Source organism: Mobula hypostoma, chromosome 3 (genome assembly GCF_963921235.1).
Source record: "Mobula hypostoma chromosome 3, sMobHyp1.1, whole genome shotgun sequence".
NCBI lineage: Eukaryota > Metazoa > Chordata > Chondrichthyes > Myliobatiformes > Myliobatidae > Mobula > Mobula hypostoma.
The window spans coordinates 81,397,116-81,421,658 of NC_086099.1; the positions used below are offsets into that span (position 1 = coordinate 81,397,116).

General features: G+C 42.6%; 2 protein-coding genes across 5 annotated transcripts in view; one reads left to right on the top strand and one right to left on the bottom strand.

Moving 5' to 3' along the window:
• Positions 1–15,415, bottom strand: part of LOC134344097 (phosphatidylinositol 4-kinase type 2-beta-like) — a 60,266-nt gene extending 44,851 nt beyond the window's left edge. Inside the window, exon 1 of one of the 2 annotated variants that reach the window (XM_063043349.1) lies at positions 14,646–15,415. In XM_063043349.1, coding sequence (XP_062899419.1) covers positions 14,646–15,332 — 687 coding nt within the window. In that variant the 5' untranslated portion in view covers positions 15,333–15,415. The remainder of the gene's footprint in view (positions 1–14,645) is intronic. The other variant, XM_063043350.1, reaches the window with a different exon arrangement.
• Positions 15,372–24,543, top strand: part of sepsecs (Sep (O-phosphoserine) tRNA:Sec (selenocysteine) tRNA synthase) — a 95,027-nt gene continuing 85,855 nt past the window's right edge. Inside the window, exon 1 of one of the 3 annotated variants that reach the window (XM_063043355.1) lies at positions 15,372–15,489. In XM_063043355.1, the coding sequence (XP_062899425.1) occupies positions 15,450–15,489 (40 nt within the window). In that variant the 5' untranslated portion in view covers positions 15,372–15,449. The other 2 variants (XM_063043351.1, XM_063043352.1) reach the window with 2 other exon arrangements.

The window sequence follows — 24,543 nt, forward strand, 5'->3', positions numbered from 1 at the left end:
AGGCCCAAAGGATTCCGGCCCGAAACATCGACCGATCTTTTCCACGGATGCTGCCCGACCTGCTGAGTTCCTCCAGCATGTTGTGAGTGTTGCTTTGACCCCAGCATCTGCAGATTATTTTGTGTTAATGGTTTGGTAGTTCTCGCATAGCAGCAGTGTGACAGAACTTCTGGACTGCATATGCAATCATTTATCAATCTGAATTATGCCCTCTCTAAGATAACATTTCTTATCATCTTATACTGTCTTATACAACTTGATCTCGAAGTATGAAACTCATCATAATCTGGTTATTCTGTTGTGATAACATAGCTTTAGAGTCCTAGTTGCTCAATACAGAAATGGATTGTTCAGCTCATTATATCCATGCAACTTTGTTCACATAGGTCCAGATACCTTTAAGCCTTGCCTACTTATGCGTTTATCTGAGGCTACATCCACACTACGCCGGATAATTTTGAAAGCACCGGTTTCGAGTAAAACCGACAGGCGTCCACACTAAGCATTTTTCAAAATATCTCCGTCCACATTAGATGGATATTTAGGCGAATCTCCTCCTACTGGGCATGGACAGGACACGCAGAAAACAAGTGAAGAGGAAACGGTATACTTGGTGTGCGTTTGTCCAGCTACAGAGTAGAAAAAACTTCAAAGGAATTGCTCTTGGCTCTTGTGCAGGAGGACTTAAAACTAAAAAAAAATACTGGAGCGTACGGAGGCAACCAACAGGGAGTTCACGGACAGTATGACCCAGCTGACGACGAACACTGAAAAACTAACTAACTCTGTTGCATTAATAAAGCACCTTGTTAAATGTATAAAACGTCTGCATCAGCATTATCTTGTATTTCCATACAATGTTACATTTGGCTGTTACACATCTATTGTCAGAGAAGTACTTGCATAAATAGGTGAACCACCTTCATAGAAGCAAGGACAAAAAACAGGGCAAAGTGAGTATAGTTATTTATTCAGTAAGCTGTGGGTCAAAGTACTCGGTGAGTACATTTCTAACCCTTCTGGCTTCAGTCTCGTTGCCATCTGTTCTGAAATTGTTAGGTGGTTGAGTTCAAGAAAACAACGAACATCTGTTCCGGCATGTCATGACAGCATTTTTAAATAGTCAAAAAAGCTCACTTTACAATTTAACTCTCACGCCGTTCACACCGACTGCGCGTTATAACAGCCGTCCGGTAGTGCTTGCACAGTACCAAGCAGAAGCAGAAAAAGCATTGTTGTTGTGGTGTTGTCATGACAGTGTTTTTAAATCTCTCCGGTTACCCTGTACACACAACAGGTATTAGGCGTTTTCAGATTTATTCACTCTGGAGATCGTTTCTGAAAATCTCCATTTTCGGGGGATGAAAACGCCGTTTCAGTGTGGACAGAAGGCCATAACGACGAGAAAAAGCTTCGTTTTCAAAATTATCCGGCATAGTGTGGACGTACCCTAAATGTCTCTTAAATTTAGTAGTTATATCCAACTCCACTATCTTCTCTGGCAGCAGTTTCTAGATATCCAATCACCTCTCACAACCCTTTTAAAACTCCTTTCTCTTACTTTAAACCTATGCCCTTTTGTTTTGATACCCCTACCATAAGAAAGGAGAGGTGGGGTAGAGATTATGTCTCCAGCAAAGGAGCTCCTTCCCTCCACGAGCCTGCAGGTCACCCTTGGGCAAGGTGTAGCACTTGCATAACCCCATGATCAGTGTCACATGAATCTTTGGGAGCAAGTTGTGAATGGTTATATGAGCAGCTAGTGCATATCAAAAGTCCTGGTTATGCAACCGATGCCAGGCAGACAATCTCTGAAGAGCATTGATAATGGCTGGGGTCATCCATCTCATAAAACACTGCCCAGAAAATGGCAATAGCAAATCACTTCTGCAGAAAAATTTGCCAAGAGCATTCATGGTCATTGACTATGATAGCCCACATCATGCAACACAGCACATAATGATGATGACCATAGGGAAAAGATTCAAATTATCTACCCAATCTATGATTCCGATAATCTTATGTACTTCCAGAAGGGCACTCTTCAACTGTCTTCACTCCAGGGAAAACAACAGTTTATCCAATCTATCCCCATAATTGAAGTCATGTAATCCAGGCAACATCCTGGTGAATCTCCTTTGAAATCTCTAGCACACCCACAGCCTTCCTATAGAGTGCTGAACAGATCTGCATACAATACTTCAGGCGTACGTTAAGCAGTGTTTTGTAAAGATAAAATTTTTCCCAACTTCATATTCTTTACTCCAGTCTCTAAAGGCAGGCATGTCCTATCATCACCCTATTTATGTGTGTTGCCACTTCCAGAGAACAATGGAATGCAACACAAAAGTTTCTAGTTCATTAATATTCCTTTACACCCAACCTTTAATGTATATGCCTTACCCCTATTTGATTGCCAAAAAGCAACATCTCACACTTGTCAGGATTAAGCTCCAATTGCCACAGTCAAACCAACTTTCCAACTACCCATATCCAGTTTGTGCTTTGGTCACCCTTCCATGATATCAACATGAATTTTCATGTAATCTGCAAACCAACAAATCATACCTCTGAAATTCACATCCAAGTCATTAATATTTTTCACAAAGAAGGATGTGTGCACTTGTGTGGCTGTTTGACACTGCACTTGCTTGGAGTGAACAGTTTTTAAGTGGTGTCAGTTGCATGTGTTTTTGATTAGGGGGTTGTGATTTTTGTTGCTGGTCATTGGTGAGAAGTAGGCAGTAGGACAATTCGGAACTGTTTTGCTCGTTGTGGTTTTAGGCATTCAGGCTTGGGGATGCCAGAGAGGAACAGGACTGAAAATGAAACTGCTTCACTACTTTAAGGTTCAGAACTGTGAAGAATTTGAGGGTATAGATAATTATATTGAATTTATAATGAAAATAAAGATTTGGAGGATGCAACTGTTGATAGCAGTGTATTAACAACAAAGTGTCTCACTGATTTTGGTCACTTACCGTCAGTCAAAAGAATGCATACTCTGGATGAATTCCTTCGTCGATAACTACATTGGCTTATAGTTAATTGGGACCATTGCATTTAGACCCAATTAAGTGGTTGTCCAAATTAGCCCAAGTTTCATGGAAATAGTTAAAAATATATTTAAAAAAGGACAAACTTCCATTTAAGTAACAAATTATGCACTTAAGTGAAATAAAGAACAAATTAGAACACCACCCAGAGTTGGAATACCAGGATAGCTAGAATGAATATGCAGCTTGAGTGGTGGTGCAGGAGGGAGGGTTTCAGATTCTTGGGGCATTGGAACCGCTTCTGGGGGAGGTGGGACCAGTACCGTCTGGATAGACTACATCTGGGCAGGGCTGTGATCAATGTCCTAGGGAGATTGTTTGCTGTGCTGTTGGGGAGGTTTTAAACTAATATGGCTGGGGGATGGGAGCTCACACAGAAAAGAGAGGAAAGTGATGCAGAGACTAAAGCTAGAGTTAGTGAAGAAAAAAGTAAGAGTAGAGTGCATAAAAGTAAAAATCAAAAATCGCATAGATCACTAGATTCTAAAAGGACAATGAGTATAAGGGCACTTTATCTAAATGCCCATAGTATTAGAAACAAGGTTAGTGAACTTGTGGCACAGATCAGTACCAAGGCATATGATTTAGAGACCATTACAGAAACCCGGTTGCAAGGTGGAGGTGACTGGGAATTAAATATCCAAGGGTATCAGGTAATATGGAAAGATACGCAGGAAGGCAAAGGAGGTGGGGTGATGCTCTTAATTAAGGATGAGATCAGGGCAATTGTGAGAGACAATACAAGATCCACGGAGCAGAATGTTGAGTCTGCCTGGGTGGAGATTAAGAATAGTAAAGGGGGAAAAAACAATCATTGGTGGGTGCTGTCTATAGGCCACCTAATAAAAATATTGCAGTGGCAGAGGCGATTAACCAAGAAATAACTGAGGCTTGTAAGAATGGAACGGCAGTTGTCATGGGGGATTTTAACTTCCACATAGGTTGGGTGAATCAGGTTGGTCAAGGAAGTCTTGAGGACTTCATAGAACGCATCCGTGATGGCTTCCTTGAACAGCATGCTAGTGAACCTACAAGGGAAAATGCCATTTTAGATCCAGTCCTGTGCAATGAAACAAGTAAGATTAACGATCTTGTAGTCAGGGATCCTCTTTGCAAGAGTGTTCACAGTATGACTGAATTTCGCATCCAGATAGAGGATGAAATAGTTAGATATAAAACTAGTGTGTTATGCTTGAACAAGGGAAACTACAACAGGATGAGGGAGGAATTGGCTTATGTGGATTGGGAGCACAGGCTATTTGGTAGGACAGTTGAGGAACAGTGGAATACTTTCAAAGAGATTTTTCACAGTGCTCAACAAAAGTATATTCCAGTCAAAAGTAAGGACAGTAAGTGTGGCAAGAGCCAACCTTGGATAACTAAGGAAATATAACATCATATCAAATTGAAAGCTCGTGTACAAAGTTGCAAAGAGTAGTGAGAGACTGGAGGATTGGGAAAACTTTTAAAAATTAACAAAGAACAACTAAAGAAGAAATAAGGAAAGGGAAGATAGAGTATGAAAGTAAATTAGCACAAAATATAAAAACAGCAGAAGTTTTTATAAATATATAAAGTGGAAGAGGGAGGCTAAAGTCAACGTAGGTCCTTTGGAAGGCGAGAAGGGGAAATTGATATTGGGTGATAAGGAAATGGCTGAGGCATTGAACGACTATTTCATGTCCATCTTCATGGTGGAGGACACGTCTAATATGCCAAAGAATGATGTTAAGGACGAAATGGGTGGCGAGGACCTCGATAAAATCACTGTCACTAGAGATGGCGATGAGCAACACCCTGGCAAAGCTACTGACCCAGCTGGAGACCACCGCGCCAGAAATGCTTCTTAAACTCTGGACCACACCTGGACCCGACCAACGAGGCCCACCACGTTCCCGGAGACCCGCGGTCTGCTACCGTGCCGGAGCGCTTGGAAATACAGCCCATTCTGACCAGCACCTCTCCGGAGCAGACGACCACACAGAAGTGACGGTGGAGACCTCAAGGTGCCGCAGACGCTTCCCCGGAGCGACCACCGTAAAGCCCCATTGGTGGCCATCCACAGCTGCTGGAAGTGAGGCCTCCGCCGCTGACCTCGGAAATCGAGCCCGAGGCTCGGCTGGACAGAAGCCTCCGCAACCGTGACTCGGTTTAAGGAATTGTTTCAACCAGGAGCCCTGCCCTCCAGGATTAAGTGTCGGCTTCGGGGCCCAACCCAATCGACAGCCCGGGCCCCCAGCAGCTGGAAGTGGCAGCGGAGCCTCCCCCGTTACTCAGCCCAACCTGGAGCGCACAACGCGACCCGCCGATCGATTCCCGCAGGACGCATCCACAAACCTCAAAGAGCTAACAACAACACACTGCATCGATGGAAACCTGGAAAGATGCACTACTTACCGAGGAAGTGTGGGAAAAGAGCTGGGCTGCTGGTCAGATTGAAGCTGAGGGGCTTCAGGGTCCCTATGCCCACCATCCTACTAGCTAATGTGCAAGCCATAGAGAACAAGGTGGATGATCTTAAAGGGAGACTCACCTACTGCAGGGAGATGCAGAACTGCTGTGTATTCTGTTTCACCGAGACCTGGCTCTCCCCTGCCACCCCCGATTGTGCCATCTGACCGGAGGGATTTTTGATCCAACGGATGGACTGCACGCTGTCGGAGCAGTGCTGCCAGGATAATCAAGGACATGACCCACCCAGCCAACACACTTTTCGTCCCTCTTCCCTCTGAGAATCACTACCGTACTTTCCATTTTTCTATTTATGATTTATAATTTAAATTTTTAATATTTACTAATTTTTACTATTTTTAATATTTAATATTTGTAATCCAGGGAGTGAATGGGAAGCACAGAATCAAATAACGCTGTGATGATTGTATGTTCTAGTACCAATTGTTTGGCAACAATAAAGTATAAAGTATAAGTATAAGCAAACTACAGGGCCTAAAGGTAGATAAGTCTCCTGGTCCTGATGTCCAGGATGCTGAAGGAATTGGGGGAGGGTTGTAGTAAATGCATTGGTAATCCTTTACCAAAATTCTCTAGACTCTGGGCAGGTCCTGGCGGATTGAAAGACAGCAAGTGTCATGCCACTTTTTAAAAAAGGATGTAGGCAAAAGACGGGCAGCTACAGGCCAGTTAGCCTGTAGTTGTAGTCAGGAAAATGCTTGAAGCTGTCATTAAGGAAGAAATAGCAAAACATTTAGAAAGGATTGGCTCCATTAGACAGACGCAGCATGGATTCAGAAAGGGCAGGTCCTGTTTAACAAACTTACTGGAGTTCTTTGAGGATATTATGAGTGCAGTGGATAAAGGAGAACAGGTGGATGTCGTATACTTGGATTTCCAGAAGGCGTTTGATAAGGTGCCACACAAGAGACTTATAAATAAGATACAGATGCATGGAGTCGGCGGAAGTGTATTGGCATGGATAGTGGATTGGTTAACTGATAGAAGGCAGAAATTTGGTATAAATGGGTGGTTCTCTGATTGGCAGGGGTCTTGGCTTGCAGGTACAACAGGTTATTAAGGCAAACGGAATGCTGGCTTTCATTGCTGGAGGAATTGAATTCAAGTGCAAGGAGGTCATGCTGCAACTATACAAGGTACTGGTGAGGCTGCACCTGGAGTACTGTGCGCAGTTCTGGTCCCCATATTTATGGAAGGATATACTGTCTTTGGAGGCAGTACAGAGGAGGTTCACCAGGTCGATTGCAGAGATGAAGGGGTTAACCTATGAGAGATTGAGTCGCCTAGGACTATACTCTCTGGAATTCAGAAGAATGAGAGGGGATCTTATAGAAATATACAAAACTTTGAAAGTGAAAGATAATATAGAAGTAGGAAAGTTGTTTCCATTGGTAGGTGAGACCAGAACTGGGGGATATTGCCTCAAGATTCAGGATGAAAATGAGAAGAAATTGTTTTCCCCAGAGAGTGGTGGATCTGTGGAACACTCTGCCTAGGGAAGCAGTTGAGGCTTCTTCACTAAATATATTTATGATACAGTTAGATAGCTTTTTACATAGTAGGGGAATTAAGGGTTATGGGAAAAGGCAGGTAGATGGAGCTGAGTTTATGGACATCAGCCATGATCTTATTGAATGGTGGGCTGGATGGCCTACTCCTGCTCCTATTTCTTATGTTCTTATGATGACAGGAAACCTGTGCAGCAGAGTTTTTAAGGTGGAAAAGCCGTTGCACTGGCAAAGTTCCACTTTCTCGTGCTTAAGTCCAGGTTGAGTGGTACGAATTGTCATCACAACTGTGGTCTTCATTGGTTGTCGTGGATGACCGTGACTACTTCTGTGCCTTGTCATGCCCTTTGCTCTCCATAGCTCTTCCTGGCTCTTGGATCTCACTGTTGATCTCATCCGTCCAGTCCTTCACATGCTCAGACAGGCATATCCCTATCTCACTGGGGTACGAAACCCACTGGCAACCATCTGCTGATTATGCTGCCTGTTGAAGTGGTGTACCGGGATATGTCCGCTGTCACAGGCAAACAGCTACTTGGAGCCACAGCTGAGTGTCTGGTGGGGACCAAGGGTAATATTCAAGACGATAATCAGTACCTTAAAATTCTAAATAGTGCCTAGCTTGTTGAAGTAGTGAATTTGTTTAATTTTTTCTCCCGGTGGTTTCTGGCATCTCCAGCCCTAGATGCTTGAAACCACAGTGGATGGGGCAGCTCTTAATTGTCTTGCTGCATCTGTCTCGCTGGCTATTGGTGGCGTAGGTCACTGCTTTTTGAACACCAACACACACAAATGATGCTGTTTGGATAATGTTTACTGTAGGTACGGTGTGGTGACTGGTAGCCAAGCAGACTGACCTCGTTGGAGGGTATTTGGCAGCGGTCTCCTGTCCCAGGTGAGTAGCGTAGTGTCCCAGGGAGAATCCCACCTAGTTTCTTGATTGGTTTTTGTTTTGTTCTTTTAATTGTTCCAAATAAGCAGCTTTGCTGATGGTCCAGTTAACTGGAATCCACTGTGTTAGGAACTAATGTACAATTTTATTGTACTGTAGTAGTATTGGTAGTGTTCTAATTTGTTCTGTATTACATTTAAGTCCAAAATTTGTTACTCAGTTAAATAGTTTCTCTTTTTTCATGAACTATTGTCATGAAACCAGCTAATTGTGGCAGCTGCTTAATTAGAGGTGTATAAGATGATGAGAGGCATTGATTGTGTGGATAATCAGAGGCTTTTTCCCAGGGCTGAAATGACTAACACAAGGCACATTTTTAAGGTGTTTGGAAGTAGGTACAGAGGAAATGTCAGGGGCAAGTTTGTTTGTTTGTGTTGTTTTTCTTTAAAACAAAAACGCACAGGGTCGTGAGTGCATGGAATGGGCTGCCGGCAACGGTGGTGGAGGATACAATAGGGTCTTAAGAGATTCCTGGATAGGTACATGGAGCTTAGAAAAATAGAGGGCTATGGGTAACCCTAGGTGATTTCTAAAGTAAGTACCTGTTCGGCACAGCATTGTGGACCGTAGGGCCTGTACTGTGCTCTAGATTTTCTATGTTTCTATGTTAAGAGTCCTCGCACTAGTCCTGATAATTTACAACTGAAAACAGAAAAGCAAAACATCACTACCCCTTTGCCTCCTATCACCAAGTCAATTCTGGATGCAATTAAGCATTATTCCATCACTACCCTTTGCCTCCCCCTCACCAAGTCAATTCTAGATGGAATCTATATGCTTTAAACTTCTGGACAAGCCTACCATGTGGGACCTTGTCAAGTAATTTACTGGCCTACACAGAACAACTATACCTCTACAATCAGGACTTCAATCTTCTATTCTATCAAATACGAATTGATTCAAAACCCAAACACATTCAAAATTAAATATTCAGCAATATGTAAACAAGATTGCAAACTTTGACTGTTAATCAAATTTATTGTCAATCGCACTCACTCAGTGATATTGATGCCAGTGATCACTTATCTAGATTTTGAGAGAAAACTAGTATTTTTATTACAAAAGGAAAAAAAACTTCAAGCATATATATCTTGGAAGTAGCTACAGAAAAACATAAAAACTCAAACATAGTTGAAAATAGATGTTAATCATTCAAGAGCTTACAAGCCAGTTTTGTGTTCATGTGGCACAGAATTCTTCAGCATGTTTACTCCAGTGGGGATAATTTCTTGTAACATGGCCCTTTTAATTGCTGAGTGCAAAAAGTAGTAATTATTATAATGTCAATCTACAATTCTCAGATAATTACCCGAGCAATAAAATGAGTAATAACTCTAACAAACCAATGATAACAAAATCACAATGTTTACAGCATGGATAGAGATGCTTACACTCATCCCAGCAAGATACACATCAGCCAGGAGCTGACTGAGTGCACATTTTGCAATTTACCGTATCGCATCCACTGTTGACAAACGAGTAGGTCCCTACCCTAGCAAGGGAATGGTAAGATGCCAGTGTTTGGGCTGTCCAATCAGGGGTAATTTGTCATATTGCCAATTTTGAGGGCTATTAATTTGTAATATCGCCAAACTTGTGTGCTGTCCTTGCACAGCTGGAGAAGAGGATGTTTATGTGAAAATGCTGTTCTTGGACTACAGTTCAGCATTCAACACCATAATTTCTTCCAGGCTCGACAAGAAGCCCAGAGACCTCGGCCTTCACCCTGCCTTGTACAGCTGGATCCTGGCTTTCCTGTCAGATCGCAGTAGGTGGTAAGAGTGGGCTCTCTCACTTCTGCCCCTCAGGGCTGTGTCCTAGGGCCCACCCCTTTACTCTCTGTATACCCATGACCACGTCACCACCCACAGCTCCAATCAGCTAATTAAATTTGCTGATGACACTACACTGGCCTAATCTTAAATAATAATGAGGCTGTCTACATTGAGGAAGTCATCACCCTGACACAGTGGTTGTCAAGAAAACAACCTCTCCCTCAATGTTGCAAAATCAAAAGGAGCTGGTTGTGGATTACAGGAGGAATGGAGACAGATAACCCCTTTAGGCATCAATGGATGTGGGGTTGAAAGGGTGAATAGCTTTAAGTTCCTCGGCATAAACATCACCAAGGATCTCATGTGCTCTGTATTACCGACTGTCTGGTGAAAAAGGCACAACAGCGCCTCTTTCACCTCAGGCAGTTGAAGAAGTTTGGTATGGCCCCATATTCCAAGAACTTACTACAGGGGCACAATTGAGAGCATCCTGACTGGCTGCATCACTGCCTGGTATGGGAACTATACTTCCCTCAATCACAGGACTCTGCAGATCTGTAGATGTGAGCTTCCCACTATACAGGACTTTTAAAAAGACAGGTGTGTAAAAAGGGCCTAGAGGATTATAAAATACTATAATTGCACATTTAGACAGAGACATAACAAAGATTTTTACTTATGTATATGAAGGCTGTAAGTAATAAAGTCAATTCAATTTATGCATGAGCTTTTCCTACTACCCGACCCACATACCAGTCTTGCAATTCTTTCCCCTCAGATACTTCAAATCAAATCGTTTAACTATCAAACCATACATGGATACAGCCGAATGAGACAGTGTTCCTTAGGGAACAAGGTGCAAAAACATACCCACACATTCAAAATAACAAGAAAGAAAAACACTTCTTCAGTTCCTCTTTGATCATTACATTTCAAAATACCACCACCACAAATTTGCTACATAAAAAGTATCACATTTCTTTCATTTTTTTAAAAAAACAATTACCTTTATGCCATGCGCCCTTTACCAGTGGGAGCAGTCCCTCTCTATCACTGAACTATTTTGAATACAGACATCATCCCTTGCAATTTGGTCCAAGAGAAACTGCTCGAGCTATTCTTAACTGAAATCCCTCACAATTATTTTGGCAAATCTCTTCTCCATTCTCTCCAAAGCCTTTATACCTTTCCTAGCCCATGACACATAGTTCTCAAGATATGGACCAGTGCTTTATTGTGGTTCATCAAGACTTCATTGCTCACGTACTTCCTGGCTCTTCATAAACAAGGATCCCATGTGCTTATGTATTTACTGTTTCAACCTGCCAGGGTACTTACAAAAATAAAAAAAATCAATCAGATCTGCATGTTTGTGCTCCTTTTAGAATTGTCCCTTTTGTACTGATTGTTGATAAGTGTCTAACAAATACGTTACTATTCTGCAACACAATAATAAATTCATATTAAAATGTACATAAAAAGTTCTTGTCCAAATTCAAGAATGCAATCAGAAATGTGAATGCACTTGAAACAAAAACAGAAAATGCTGCATAAACTTGGGCAGTCAAGTAGTATAAGTGAAAGGTGAAACCAGCCATCAGTTGAGGGACCCTTCCTCAAAGGAGTGGAGTGTCACAGTTTTCAAAGAGGAGTTGCACGATAAAAGTCTATATGGAAACTGGATTTATTGTAAAAGTAATTTGCTGAAGCTAAAGTGGTCCAAAATTTCATTTTGCCAAGTTCATAAACAGAATAATTTTCTGAAGCAAATTAGCAGAATTCAAGTACAATGCAACTTTCAGGTCAAATAATTGTTCTATTTTGGTCTTTCATTTCCGATGCTGAAAACAGGAAACACTCCATTTTAATATGGCGCACACAACTCAAGTTCACTTCCTGAGGATAAAGAGGAAAAAAATACACGGGCCTGCTTTAACATTTTAGTTTTGATGCTACCATACAGAGAGAAGTTAGAAACCACACTGCAAGAAATGCAATTGTGACCGAAATATAAAGCAGACCCTAAGAAACAAAGTGAATGCATTACCTATATCAGTCAAATCCCTCATCCACCTCTACAAGGTATATGATTCAAACTGTTACAGAAAGCAACAATACCCTAATCATGAAAAAAAATGTATTCACTCCCATAATTGATATAAACTCTTGCAGTACAAAATTCATCATTAACTGCTCATATCAGATTATGAACTTAAATGAAATAAAAGTGTTTTAATGTTAAGGGAAAATGTGTACATTGTGGATATCTTTAAACAAATATTCCAAGTTAGTATCTTCATTTTAAGGGAATTTAAAATACTGAAGACATTCTAGAACTGCAATACTTCAAAAAGCAACAATGCAAGTGACCTACGAATTTATTTTCTTTCATATTTGCCAAGGGAGAAAAAAATTAGCATGGAAACCACAGGCAACTCCCACTTCTGAATAGTACCATTGCTTATGCCTCCTTTAACAACTAGATTGCATCTCACCTAATACAATTATATTCTCAAAATGTAATAGCCTTGCTAAGGGTTTAATGTAGCTGAGAGCCGGGGGAGAAAACCAAAATTGCAAAGTTTTCTATATCCATTTCAAGATGAACCAAAGACCTTTATTAACAAATCAGGTACTTTTGAAGTACAGTACTGCACAAAAGTCTTAGGCACATATACATGAAGCGAGGGTGTCCAAGACTTTTGCATAGTACAGCAGTAATTTTATGTCCTGCACTGCTGCCTCAGAATCAAATTCATAGTATATATGAGTGATGTAAATCCAGACTTGAGGCTGATACTCATGCCCTCTAAAATAGCCAAGTCAATTAGTTATTCTATTTCTGATACACTGAAACAAGGGATAACGTCAGATTGATGACCTGACATCAGGCACTGAATTTGGATAGGGCAAAGTTATTTTCATTCCAGTTGGCCCTGCAAAGTCCTCTTCACAAGCTTCTATTATCACAGAGCAGTCAAGGAACAGCTTGGCAACAGCATATCATAAACACATGAGATTATACAGATGTTGGAAATCCAAGTAACTCACACAAAATGTTGGAGGAATTCAGCAGGTCTGCATCTATGGAGGGGAATAAACAATCGTCGTTTTGGGCCAAGACCTTTCATCAGGACTTTTCCGAATCCTGATGAAGGGTCTTGGCCTGAAAAGTCAACTGTTTATTCCTCTCCATAGACACTGTCTGATCTGCTAAGTTCCCCCAGCATTTTGTGGTGTCACTTTGTCTACAGCATGCCTGACTGATCAATTTCTAGGTATGATTCATCCTACCAGAGGTGGTGCACAGCTGGCAATAGTCCTGGGAATCTTCAACAGGACTTCAGACATCACCAAGATGAGGATGTTTATTGATCACAATAGATTTGCAACTAGTCAGCCAATGAGCCAGTTGAGGCCTGTGTGGAACAACAATACTATTCATCAGTTCATGCCTAAATGTTAACTAACATCTGCACCTCAGAGATCATCTAATAATAACCAAATCATGACATTCGATAGTATTATCGATGCCAAGTTCCTGACCATCGGCATCTGGGTTTGGGGTAGGCTGTCATCATTTTGCAGTAGCTCACGTGGACAAGCCACAAACATAGTGGTTTTATAGGTGAGAGGCTGTGGCTCACCTCTTGACACCACAAAATCCTTTCACCATCTATGAGACACTTCAGGAGTGGCAAAATACTCTCCACTAATCTAGTGATTGCAATTCTAACACAACCAGTAACACTTGACTGGAACTGCTATCCATCCAGCAGCATAAAGTAACTGCGGTGTTAGGCATCTACAAAAACATGCAAGTTACTTCAATAGCACTTGCCAAACCATGAGGTCTACGACCAAAAACAAGGTTAGCAGGCACATGGGTAGATCAGCATCCCTGTAACCCCCTCCAAATCACACACCAGTCTGACTTTTAAAATATATTGCCATTCTTTCATTGCCTTCAACTCAGTCACAGAACACCTCACTCAATAACATTGTGGGAGCACTCAATAGGGCAGCAGTTCAGAACAATGGCCACCACCTTTTCTATGAACAATGGAAACAACAGGAATTCTGCAGATGCTGGAAATTCAAGCAACACACATCAAAGTTGCTGGTGAACGCAGCAGGCCAGGCAGCATCTCTATGAAGAGATACAGTCGACGTTTCAGGCCGAGACAGGAGGGGGAGGGATGGAGCCAAGAGCTGGACAGGTGATTGGCAAAAGGGATATGAGAGGATCATGGGACAGGAGGTCCGGGGAGAAAGACATGGGGGGGGGAACCCAGAGGATGGGCAAGGGGTATATTCAGAGGGACAGAGGGAGAGAGAGAGAAAGGATGAACAATGGTCTTGCCGACAATATCCAGATCCCCAAAACGATGAATTAAGAATTACAGCTACAAACAAGTTTTTTCATCACAAATTTGAGATTAGCTTTATTGTTTGTAGAACACACTTGCAGCTAGACTCCCGTGATCTCAATAAGGAAGTGGAAAACAGTATTTTGTAGCTCAGATTCAAAGGTGACATTCGACAAATTCAGCAGATTGCTGATTCTCTAAAGTTACCAGCAGACCACGAATTAAAACTCCTCGGCTTAACTGGTCCATGAATTTTGCAAAAGTGCAAACCAGGAAGGTTAATGCAAAAGGAAGAACAACGCAAAGCGTAAATAGACACGGTGAGAAGGTCCATCCAGGCGGGCTATCTAAACAAACCTGGAGAAGCAACTCGTTACATTAATCAGAACCAGCCTCCACTTACAGTCAGTCTCAAACCTCGTTTTGCCAACTGTACAAAGTACCTGAAACTCGTACATAGATCACAGTTCGGGTAGCAGAACCAGGGTCGCCCGCCCCGGAAACCCACTCACCCCCTTAGCGTCTTTGACGAAGTAGCTACCGCTCGACCCTTGAGAGATGCGCTGCGGGTAAACGCCACTCTCGATGGCCTGCTCGGCTCGCAGTACGATGTCGGCGAACTCCGGGTCGTCAGGGAAGTAGTTGAGCTCGGGGCCGGGGCTCAGCGGCTGGTCGTCGAGGGGACCCGGGCAACTCAGCAGCGGCTCCTTCTCCGGGCATAGTAGCAGCAATGGAGAGGACCGCGAATCGCCGTGCTCGGACTCCCCAGCCCCCTCACCCTCCCGGCGGGGCAGGAAGCGCACCGCTCCCCCTGGGTTGGCGGCAGCCCGGCCGAAACTGAGTGCCGTCGCTCCCGTCGCCGGCTCGACCCACACCAGCGCCGACACAGCATCATCGCCGGCGCCGAGCTCCAGGTCGGAGGCCGCGTCCCTGCCGCCCTCCGCCACACGCTGGAGCACCGCCGGCTCGCAGCTCAGCGTGAGCTCGTCCATTCGCCTCCGTGATGCAACTGAGGGGCGGAGCGAAACATATCCCCCGCGGCCTCGCTCGCTTTCACCTGCGACCGGACTCCGCGGTCGCGTCAAACGGCCCAACCCTGCCGACTGCTGTGCATGCGCAACACCTGCTTTCCCCCACCGGTGGGCAAGGGCCACGCGCGGGTTGGAGCAAGAACCTGAACGGGTGACATAATATCTCATATAGTGATGTCACAGTGATGTTCTTCCCTCGCCCCCCACCGGGTGGGGAAAGGGACAGTGGTCACATGATAACTTCAAACTCAGCCCAGCTTCCCAAAGCTTGGTCAGTGTGGCTAAATGCACCATTGTGTGGCAAAGTGCTGGATTGGGCAGCCAGGTGCGTTGCCCCCTTCGACTATGTACGCGGCAGATGCGAGGTACTTTCCATCCTGTTGTATTTACGTGGTGCATGATTAGTCTATCCAACAATAACTCTATCAATCGCCTGAGATTTTTCCCGGTCACCTGCAATTTAAAGCTGAGGCGATGTTCCCGAAGCTCCGTGTATAAACCTCCTGAAAGTGGAGGAATAATTTTGATGGCTACCTTTCTGTATAGATGTGAGGAGACCCTGGGTATGTAAACAGTATATTTTGTGATTCCATCTCTCCCCTATGGAATACTTTATCCAAAACATCTTTGATCACAGATCAGTTTTTCATGCTTCAAAATCAATTCATCTTGTTCCTTCTGTTGGTCCATCCCTTCTCCTTCTAGTTCTATCTATCATCTACTCACCTCTAGCCCACTTTCTCATACTTCTATGTACCAATCTTTCTTGCGCCCTTTCCGTCCTGATGCCGGGTTTCGAACATAAATGTTTACTTACACCTTTTGACTACAGATGCTACTTGACCTGGTGAGTTTTTCTATCTTTCTGTTTTTGTTCCTGATTTCTGAAGGTCTTTACGAAATATAATCACAGTCTGCAGGAAAAGGAGGCAATGGATCTATTGGATAGTTTTCCTGGAAGAATGTCATGGTCATTTGGCAGAATGCCTTTCAAACAAGTACCAAGAACTTGCTACTAAAACAGTGGAAAAGGCCAAATCTGTGATGTACATTCAGAAGACCACTCACACTGCAGACTGTCATCATTACAGTTTCACTGGCGATATTTCCTTTTGCCATTTGGCCCACTGAGTCCATGCAGGTTCTTGGAATCAATCCCATTCCACCACTTACTTCCTGGAGAAAGCCCACATGATGACAGAGAGGATGTGCAAACACCACAAAGACAGTACCTGAGGTCATGCTTGAACCAAGATCTCTGGAGCTGTGCTTTAGCTGCACAATCAGTTGCACTGCTTCACTACCCAGAAGGATCATTGTTTAGTACCCTCTTACCATTGCACAAAAAAATTGGTTGAAATCTGTATAAAAGCTCTATGGACTATTTGCTTTTAAGATTGTTAATGAATAACAACTCATGGCATGCCTATGTTAAGTAACAGAAATCACAGGATGTTATGAAAATATTGACTTGAATGTTCTGTATTACCTTTTGAATACAAAGGATCTTGAATAAAAGGGGATTAACTACACTCAACTTCACTTCCCCCACACATGGAAATGCTCCCACAACCAATGATCTCACTTACAAGTACTCTTTACCTCATTATGTCATGGTCTCATTATTTATTGCTATTATTTATATTTGCATTTGCAGTTTGTTGTATTCTGCACTCTGGTTGATCTTTCATTGATGCTGTTGTAGTTACTTTGCTACAGATTTGCTGAGTGTGCCCACACTGGCTTTGGAGGCAGTGCAGAGGAGGTTCATCAGGTTGATTCCAGAGATGAGGGGATTAGGGTTGCTTGTGACTGTACTCGCTGGAATTCAGAAGAATGAGAGGGGATCTTACAGAAACATATAAAATTATGAAAGGGATAGATAGGACAGGGGCAGGAAAGTTGTTTCCACTGGTAGGTGAGGCTGGAACTAGAGGACATAACCTCAAAACTCAGGGGAGTAGATTTAGGACAGAGATGAGGAGGAACTGCTTTTCCCAGAGATTGGTGAATCTGTGGAATTCTCTGCCCAATGAAGTAGTGGAGGATACCTCAGTAAATATATTGAAGACAAAGTTGGATAGATTTTTGCATTGTGGGGGAATTGAGGGTTATGAGGAAAAGGCAGGTAGGTGGAGATGAGTTCATGGCCAAATTAGCCATGATCTTATTGAATGGCAGAGCAGGCTCAATGGGCCAGATGACCTACTCCTGCTCCTATTTCTTATGTTCTTATGTTACAAGAAGATTAATCTCAGGGTAATATATTGTGACATATATGTTCTTTGATAATAAAATTTATTTTGAACTTTTTGAACTTCGTTCTTTTTGTGAATACAGAATACCTCCTAGCCTACTGTATATTGTGATTATCTTGTTTTTATTTCAGATTTAGAGCTTTGTCAGGTTAGTTTTGATGTTCAGATTCAATAGACATTTGATTTGTGTTATATCGATTGAGATTTGGTAACTATTAAATCATGGAACAAAGAACAACACAAGCTAGTAGAGATACTTTGGACCATGATGTGTTGACCTTGTAACCAACTTCAATATCAATCTAACCCTTCCTTTGCACATCACCCTCCAAAGTTCAAAGTAAATTTATTGTCAAAGGCATTCATGTCACCATGTATAACCCTGAAATTCAATTTCTTGCAGTAAGTACAATAAATACAAGAAATACAATGAAAGACCACCCCCAACAGGACGGACAACAATGTGCAAAAGACAACAAACTGTGCAAATACAAAACAAAAGAAAGCACAAAAGAATAATAAATAAAATAAGAAATGAGTTGTAGGCTTCTTGAAAGTGGTAGTCCACAGGTTGTGGGACCAGTTCACTGATGGGGCGAGTGAAGTCATCCCCTCTGGATCAAGAATCTGATGGTTGTGGGGTTCCCATTCTCACATCCTTTACTATCTTAGCATTATTGTCCCCTTTACCTTCTGGCTCTGAATCTTGTGGTCTGGGCCCTGAGACTCCTGTACCTGGTGGCAGTAGCGAGAAGAGAGCATGACCTGGATGGTGGGGGTCCTTAATGATGGATGCTGCTTTCCTGCAACAGTGCTCTGTATAGATGTGCTCAATGGTAGGGAGGGCTTTATCCATGATGGACTGGGCAGCCAGCAGGGTGAGTATCAGTGCATTAGGGATGCAGATCAGAAAGGGCAGCAAATGCAGCACTCAAAGTGTTGCACTTTCACAGGTTGTTGGGTATGATGTTGTGGCCATCACTGAACTGTGGCTGAAGGATAGTAGTAGTTGGAAGCTGAATGTCCAAGGTTACATTTTGTATCGGAGTGATAGGAAGGTCAGCAGAGGGGCTGTCATGGCTCTGCTAGTAAAGAATGGCATCAAATCAGTAAAAAGATGTGACATGGATCACAAGATGTTGAGTCCTTGTGAGTTGAGTTAAGAAACTGCAAGGATCAAAGGACCCTGATGACAATTATATACATGCCTCCCAATAGCAGCTGGGATATGGAAAACAGATTATAACAGGAAATAGAAAAGACATGTCAAAAGGGCAATGTTGTGATAGTCATTGGAGATTTCAACATGCAGGTTAATTGGGAAAATCAGGTTGGTAATGGATCTCAAGAGAGTGAGTTTGCTAAATGCCTATGAATTGGCTTTCTAGAGCAGTTGGTCATTGAGCCTACTAGGGAGTCAGCTATACTGGATTGGGTGTTATGTAATGAACCACAGGTAATTAGGGAGCTTAAGATAAAAGAACCCTTAGGAGGCAGTGATTGCAATATGATACAGTTCAACTTGAAATTTGATAGGAAGAAGGAAAGTCACGTAGCAGTATTTCAGCGGAGTAAGGAATTTACAGTGGTATAAGGGAGGAGTTGGCCAAAGTAAATTGGAAGTAGATGCAGGCAAGGATGACAGCAGAGCAACAATGGCATAGTTTCTGGGAAAATTGAGGAAAGTGCAGGATTGATGTATTCCAAAAACAAAGAAGTACTCATATGGCAAAATAATACAACCATGGCTGACAAGGGTAATGTAGGAGCAAAAGAGAGGGCATACAACAAAGCAAAAATTAATGAGAAGACACAGGATTGGGAAGCTTTTAAAACCCCACCGGGAACAACTGAAAGAATCATTAGGAGGGAAGAGATGAAATATGAAAGCAAGCTAGCAAACAATATCAAAGTTGATAGTAAAAACTTTTTCAAGTATGTAAAAAATAAGAAAGATGAGTGTGGATATTGGACCTCTAGAAAATGAGAGTGGAGAAATAATATCGGGGGACAAGGAAATGGCAGATGAACTAAATGAGTATTTTGCATCAGTCTTCGCTGTGGAAAATACTCACAGTGCGCCAGATGTTGAAGGGTGCGAGGGAAGAGAAGTGAGTGCAGTTACTATTACAAGGGAGAAGATGATCAAAAAGCTGAAGGAACTAAGGGTACATAAGTCATCCAGACCAGATGAATGGCATCCTAGGGTTCTGAAAGAGGGAGCAGTACAGATTGTGGAGGCACTAGTAATGATCTTTCAACAATCATTGGACTCTGACATAGTGCCAGAGGACTGGAAAATTGCAAATGTCACTCAACTCATTAAGAAAGGAGAAAGGCAACAGAAAGGAAATCATAGACCAGTAAGCCTGACCTCAGTGGTTGGGAAAATGTTGGAGTCAATTGTTAAGGATGAGGTGATAAAGTACTTGGTGACACAGGATAAGATAGGACAAAATCAGCATGGTTTCCTCAAGGGAAAATCTTGCCTGACAAACCTGTTGGAATTCTTTGAGATTACAAGCAGGATAGATAAAGGGATGCAGCGGATGCTTTATATTTGAACTTTCTGAAGGCCTTTGACAAGGTGCCACACATGAGGCTACTTACCAAGTTAAGAGCCCATGGTATTACAGGAAAGTTACTGGCTTGGTGAGAACATTGGCTGATTGGTAGGAGGCAGAGTGTGGGAATAAAAGGATCCTTTTCTGGCTGGCTGTCGTGACTAGTGGTGTTCTTCAGTGTTGGGACCACTTCTTTTTATGCTGTTTATCAATGATTTAGATGATGGAATAGATGGCTTTGTTGCCAAGTTTGCAGATGATATGAAGATTGGTGGAGGGGCAGGTAGTGTTGAGGAAATAGGTAAGCTGCAAAAGGACTTAGACAGATTAGGAGAATGAGCAAGAGAGTGGCAAATGAAATACAATGGTGGAAAATGCATGGTCATGCACTTTGGTAGTAGAAATAAATGTGCTATTTCTCCTATTTTCTAAATGGGGCGAAAATCCAAAAATCTGAGATGCAAAGGGTCTTGGGAGTCCTTGTGCAGAACACCCTAAAGGTTAACTTGCAGGTTGAGTCAGTGGTGAGGAAGGCAAATGCAATATTAGCATTCATTTCAAGAGGTCTAGAATACAAGAGCAAGGATGTGATGCTGAGGCTTTATAAGGCATTGGTGAGACCTCACCTTGAGTATTGTGAACAGTTTTGGGCTCATCTAAGAAGAGATCTGCTGGCATTAGAGAGAGTTCAGAGGACATTCACAAGGATGATTCCAGGAATGAAAGGGTTATCATACAAGGAATGTTTGATAGCTCTGGGTCTGTACTTGCTGGAATTTAGAAAGATGAGGTGAAGATCTCATTGAAATCTTTCGAACGTTGAAGGGCCTAGACAGAGTAGATGTGGAAAGGATGTTTCCCAAGATGGGAGAGTCTAGTACAAGAGGACATACCTCAGGATGGAGGGGCACCCTTTCAAAACAGAGATGCGAAGTAATTTCTTTAACCAAAGTATGATGAATTTGTGGAATTTGTTGCCACGTGCAACTGTGGAGGCTGGGTCATTGGCAGAGCTTGATAAGTTCTTGATAGACATAACATCAAAGGTTAAGGGGAGAAGGCTGGGGAGTAGGGCTGAGGAGGGGAATAAAGGATCAGCCATGATTAAATGGTGGAGTAGACCTGATGGGCCAAATGGCCTAAGTCAAGTCAGGTCGCTTTTTATTGTCATTTCGACCATAAACTGCTGGTACAGTACACAATAAAAATGAAACAACATTCCTCCAGGACCATGGTGCTACATGAAACAACACAAAACTACATGAGACGATGTGAGACAACTCAAGGCTACACTAGACTACAGACCTACACAAGACTACATAAAGTGCACAATACAGTGCAGGGCAGTACAATAATTAACTAATAAATAATTAATAAACAAGACAATAGGCACAGTAGAGGACAATTTCAATATAATAATAAGTTATGTAGATGTCAGTCTAGACTCTGGGTATTGAGGAGTCTGATGGCTTGGGAGAAGAAACTGTTGCACAGTCTGGTCGTGAGAGCCCGAATGCTTTGATACCTTTTGCCAGATGGCAGGAGGAAGAAGAGTTTGTATGAGGGGTGCGTGGGGTCCTTCACAATACTGTTAGCTTTGCGGGTGCAGCATGTGGTGTAAATGTCTGTAATGGCGGGAAGAGAGACCCTGATGATCTTTTCAGCTGACCTCACTATCCACTGCAGAGTCTTGTGATCTGAGACAGTTCAATTCCTGAACCAGGCAGTAATGCAGCTGCTCAGGATGCTCTCAATACATCCTCTGTAGAATGTGATGAGGATGGGGGGTGGGAGATAGACTTTTCGCAGCCTTCACAAAAGTAGACACGCTGCTGGGCTTTCTTGACTATGGAGCTGGTGTTGAGAGACCAGATTCTCCACTAGGTGAACACCAAGAAATTTGGTGCTGTTAATGATTTCAATGGAGGAGCCGTGAATGTTCAGTGGAGAGTGGTCGCTCCATGCCCTCCTGAAGTCAACAACCATCTCTTTTGTTTTGTTCACATTCAGAGACGGGTTACTGGCTCTGCACCAGTCTGTTAGCTGCTGTACCGCCTCTCTGTATGCTGACTCGTTGTTCTTGCTGATGAGACCCACCATGGTCATGTCATTGGCGAACTTGATAATGTGATTCGAGCTGTGTATTGCTGCGTAGTCGTGGGTCAGCAGAGTGAACAGCAGTAGACTGAGCATACAGCCCGGGGGGGGGGGGAGCCCATGGTCAGTGTGATGGTGTTGGAGATGCTGCTCCCGATCCGGACTGACTGATGTCTCCCAGTCAGGAAGTCTAGGATCCAGTTGCAGAAGGAGGTGTTCAGGCCCAGCAGTTTCAGCTTTCCAATTAGGTGCCGAGGAATGATTCTGCTCCTTTGTCTTATGGTATCCACTAAATGGCTGTCTCTGTTTTTCTTTCATCCATTTGCCTATCTAAGAGTCTCTTAAATTTCCTTAATATAGCTGCCTTTACCTCCATTCCTAGCCATGAATTCCATGCACGTAGTACTCTCCGTGTAAAAAATCTCCCTCTGACATTGCCCCTATACTTTCCTCCAATCGCCTTATAAATTATGTCCTCTCATATCAATTATTACTGCCTTAGGAAAACACACTGCTGTCCACTCTATGTCTCTTATTATCTTATACACTTCTACAAAGTCACCTCTCATCTTTCCTCACTGCAAAGAGAAAAGCCCTAGCTTGCACAACCTATCCTCATAAGACATGCTCTTTAATGCAGGCGACTTCCTGGTATGTCTCCTCTACACCATCTCTAAAGGTTCAATATCATTCTTATAATGAGGTGGTTAGAACTGAGCACAGTACTTCAAGTGTGGTCAAAACAGTTTTTATAGAAGTGCAGCATTACCTTTTAGTTCTTGAATTCAATCCCGTGACTAGTGAGGGTTTTACATCACCATATGTCTTCTTAACCAACTTATCAACTTGCACAGCAACTTAGAGGAATCTATGGATGTAGACCTCAAGATTCCTCCCTTCCTCCACACTGCTAAGAATTCTGCATTAACCTTGTTCTCTGCCTTCATGTTCGATCTTCCGAAGTGTATCACTTCACACTTCTCAGTTTGAACTCCATTTGCCACTTCTCAGCTCAATTCTGGTTTCTATTAATGTTTTAATGTAACCTACGACAACCTTCTACACTATTCATAACACCAACAACCTTAGTGCTATCTGCAAACTTACTAAACCCCTCCCTTCAATCTCCTCATCTAAGTCATTTATAAACATCACAAAGAGTAGGGGTCCTGGAACAGATCCTGCAAAACACTACTGTTCACAGAATTTCAAGAATACACTCCATCTACCTTCTGTGGGTGAGCCAATTCCGAAACCACAGAAATTTTTTCTTTTTTCCCATGCCTCCTGATTTCTGAATGAGTCTACCATTGGGAAATCTTTTTGAGTACCTTATTAAGATCTATATTCACTACTCTACCTTCATTAATTTGTTTTGTCACTTTCTCGACAGTATCAATTAGGCATGTCCTGCTCCTCACAATGCCAATTCCTTATCAGAGTATGCTTCTCCAAATGCTTGTAGATACTGTTTCTAAGAATTCTCTCCAATAGCTTGGCTACCACTGAAGTAAAACTTGCTGGTATGTAATTCCCAAGATTATCCCTATTACCCTTGAACAAGGAGTAGCATTTGCTACCCTCCAGTATTCTGGTATTACTCCTGTGGTTAGTGAAAATGCAAAGATCATTGCCAAAGGCACAACAATATCTTCACTCATTTCTTGTAGTAAACTGGGATACATACCGTCTACAGACTTAACTAACCTAATATTGCTCAGAAGTTAACCTTGACATGTTCCAGCCTGTTCTATGCTGACCTCACAATCAAGGTCCATCTCACTGGTGAATACTGAAGGACAGTATTCATTAAGGACATCCTCTGCCTTCTTCAACTCCAGGCTCATGTTTCCTCTTTTAACCAATTGGTCCTACCCTCACTCTATTCATCATACTGTTCTTCACGTACATGTAGAAGAACTTGGGACTTTTCTATTAATCCTAGTCACCAAGGCTTTCTCATGTCCCCTTCTAGCTCTCCGAAGTCCTCTCTTAAGATCCTTCCTGACTACCCACAGTTCTCAAGAATCCTCTCTGATCCTTACTTCCAAAATCTTCTTTCTCTTAACTAAATGTTTAACTTCTGTTGACAGCCATGGTTCCTTCACCCTACAATCTTTTCCCAGCCTCAATGGGACAAACCTATCCAGAAACCCATGCATGTACCTTCTAAACATCCACATTTGTTGTACATTTCCCTGAGCACATCTGTTTCCAGTTTACACTTCCAAGTTCCTGCCTAATGGCATCATAGTTTGCCCTCCCTCAGTTAAATACTTTCCTATCCTTTCTGGTCCTATTCCTGTCCAAGGCCAAGCTAAAGGGCACAGGACTGCGGTCACTATCTCTAAAATGCTCACCTACTGGGAGATCTGTCACATGACCGGGTTCATTGCTTAGTATTAGATCCTGTATGGCCTTTATTCTAGTCAACCTGTGCACATATTGTTTCAAGAATCC